At 50.6% G+C, this 1,899-nt stretch overlaps 1 protein-coding gene across 1 annotated transcript in view; it reads left to right on the plus strand.

The window, feature by feature from the left end:
• Positions 1 to 1,899, plus strand: part of STK11IP (serine/threonine kinase 11 interacting protein) — a 19,676-nt gene that overhangs the window by 2,277 nt on the left and 15,500 nt on the right. The window contains exons 2-4 of the mRNA XM_012642463.1: positions 627 to 832; positions 1,028 to 1,102; positions 1,379 to 1,474. Coding sequence (XP_012497917.1) covers positions 627 to 832; positions 1,028 to 1,102; positions 1,379 to 1,474 — 377 coding nt within the window. The remainder of the gene's footprint in view (positions 1 to 626; positions 833 to 1,027; positions 1,103 to 1,378; positions 1,475 to 1,899) is intronic.

The raw sequence follows: 1,899 nt of genomic DNA on the forward strand, positions 1-1,899 counted from the left end.
TGAGCCACCGCGCCGGCCCCTAGAGCAGTTTTAATACAGAGAACAATAACAATACCTTTGTGCTATAGTGAATGGTCACTCTTTCTATGACATGCATTTTAGAATTGTTTGAAAGTTTCTCTATATGTACTTATTACTTTTTCACTCAGAAAAAGAAATAAAGTTAAAACAGCCAGTTCACTTTCATGTAAAAATGAGTGACTGCAGTTTGAAAGTCAGCAGTGTTAGTTCTTGAGAAGGCTTCCTGGAGGAGGCTGGCCTCAAGGTGAGTGGTAGAAGGGGGTGTCTCAGAAAACGGGAGAGTTGTGAACCAAGCTGGCCGTATTTCCAGCACTGTGAGTAGGCCAGGATTTTTGAGCAGAAGGTGAAAGAAAATTTGGAAAAATTGGTTGGAGTCATGTAGTGAAGCAGTCTCATACATCAAGCTGGAGAGTTAGAACTTTCTTTTGAAGCTGGGAGGAGCCGTTGAAGCCTTATGAGCCGAGGAGAAGATAGAAAATTTGATCCTACAGTGGAAGATCTGCAATATGGATTGGAGTGAATGTAATTTGGGGGTCACAAAGTTTTAGAATAAAGGGAAAAACCCTTTCACTATTTCCTCCTTCCTGTCTCCCTTCTCCCTGCAGGGGACGTGGTCCTGTCTGGCTGTAGCACACTGAGTCTGCTGACTACCACGCTGCAGCAGCTGAACCACGTATTTGAGCTGCACCTGGGGCCATGGGGCCCTGGCCAGACAGGCTTTGTGGCTCTGCCTTCCCACCCCGCCGACTCCCCCATCATCCTCCAGCTTCAGTTCCTCTTCGATGTGCTGCAGAAAACGCTTTCTCTCAAGGTTCTGGGGGCGGGGATGGGGCAGGATGTGCAAAGGGCCCAGGAGAATGACAGAGGCTGGGGGTGGGTGGGGGTATGAAAAGTCTGCAGGGTCAAGATCCAGAGTGTGTCAGAGATATGGGTGGTTGTGCTAAAGAAGGGACGCTGAGGAAAGGGAGATCTGCCATGTTCAATAACTGGAATGTTTTTCTTTCAGCTGGTCCATGTCCCTGGTTCTGGTCTCCCAGGGCCCATCAAGATTTTTCCCTTCAAGTCCCTTCGGCAGCTGGAGGTATGAGGGCATTGGGGGATGTTGGTGTACGACACCCAACTTGAGGCAGCCACTTTGGAACGGTTAAGATAGGTGGCCTCTTTTGGTGGGGAGGCCAGGCCTGAGTATACCCATTGCTCTGCAGTAATGTGTTACCCAGTCTCTTCCGTTTAACATTTCCCTGAACCGTAGCTGGGCTTTCTCATCTTCTGCTTCCTCCCCTCCAGGCTAGGTGGGGATGAGGTCTTTGTCGTCTGTGAAGTTCTACCTTCCTCCCTCTTCCTTTCCTTTCCCTAGCTCCGAGGTGTCCCCCTCCACTGCCTGCATGGCCTCCGAGGCATCTATTCCCAGCTGGAGACCCTGATTTGCAGCAGGAGCATCCAGGCATTAGAGGTAAGGAGGGTGATGGGTGGGCTTGGATGCCTTGCCCCGAGAGACATAGAGGACCAAGCTCTGATCTTCTCCCTTCTCTGCAGCCTTCCCTGCTTCCTGCTTCCCTCTAGACAGTGTCCTTGCTCACTCCCCTATGCTCCTATAGCACTCTGTACCTATCTGTATGTTTATAGTCACACCTACCATATTGTGTTAAATATTTTAGTGTCTGCCTCCCCACTATCCCCACAGTGAGCTCTGTGGAGACAGGGACCTGGGCTTTCTTTTAAGTCTGCATCTCCAGATGGAGCCCCATGTATAAAGAATGAATGAATGAGGCCGGGCGCGGTGGCTCACGCTTGTAATCCTAGCACTCTGGGAGGCCGAGGCAGGTGGATCGTTTGAGCTCAGGAGTTCGAGACCAGCCTGAGCAAGAGCGAGACCCC

Source organism: Propithecus coquereli, unplaced genomic scaffold, assembly GCF_000956105.1.
Source record: "Propithecus coquereli isolate 6110/MARCELLA unplaced genomic scaffold, Pcoq_1.0 Scaffold18, whole genome shotgun sequence".
NCBI classification, from domain to species: Eukaryota; Metazoa; Chordata; class Mammalia; order Primates; family Indriidae; genus Propithecus; species Propithecus coquereli.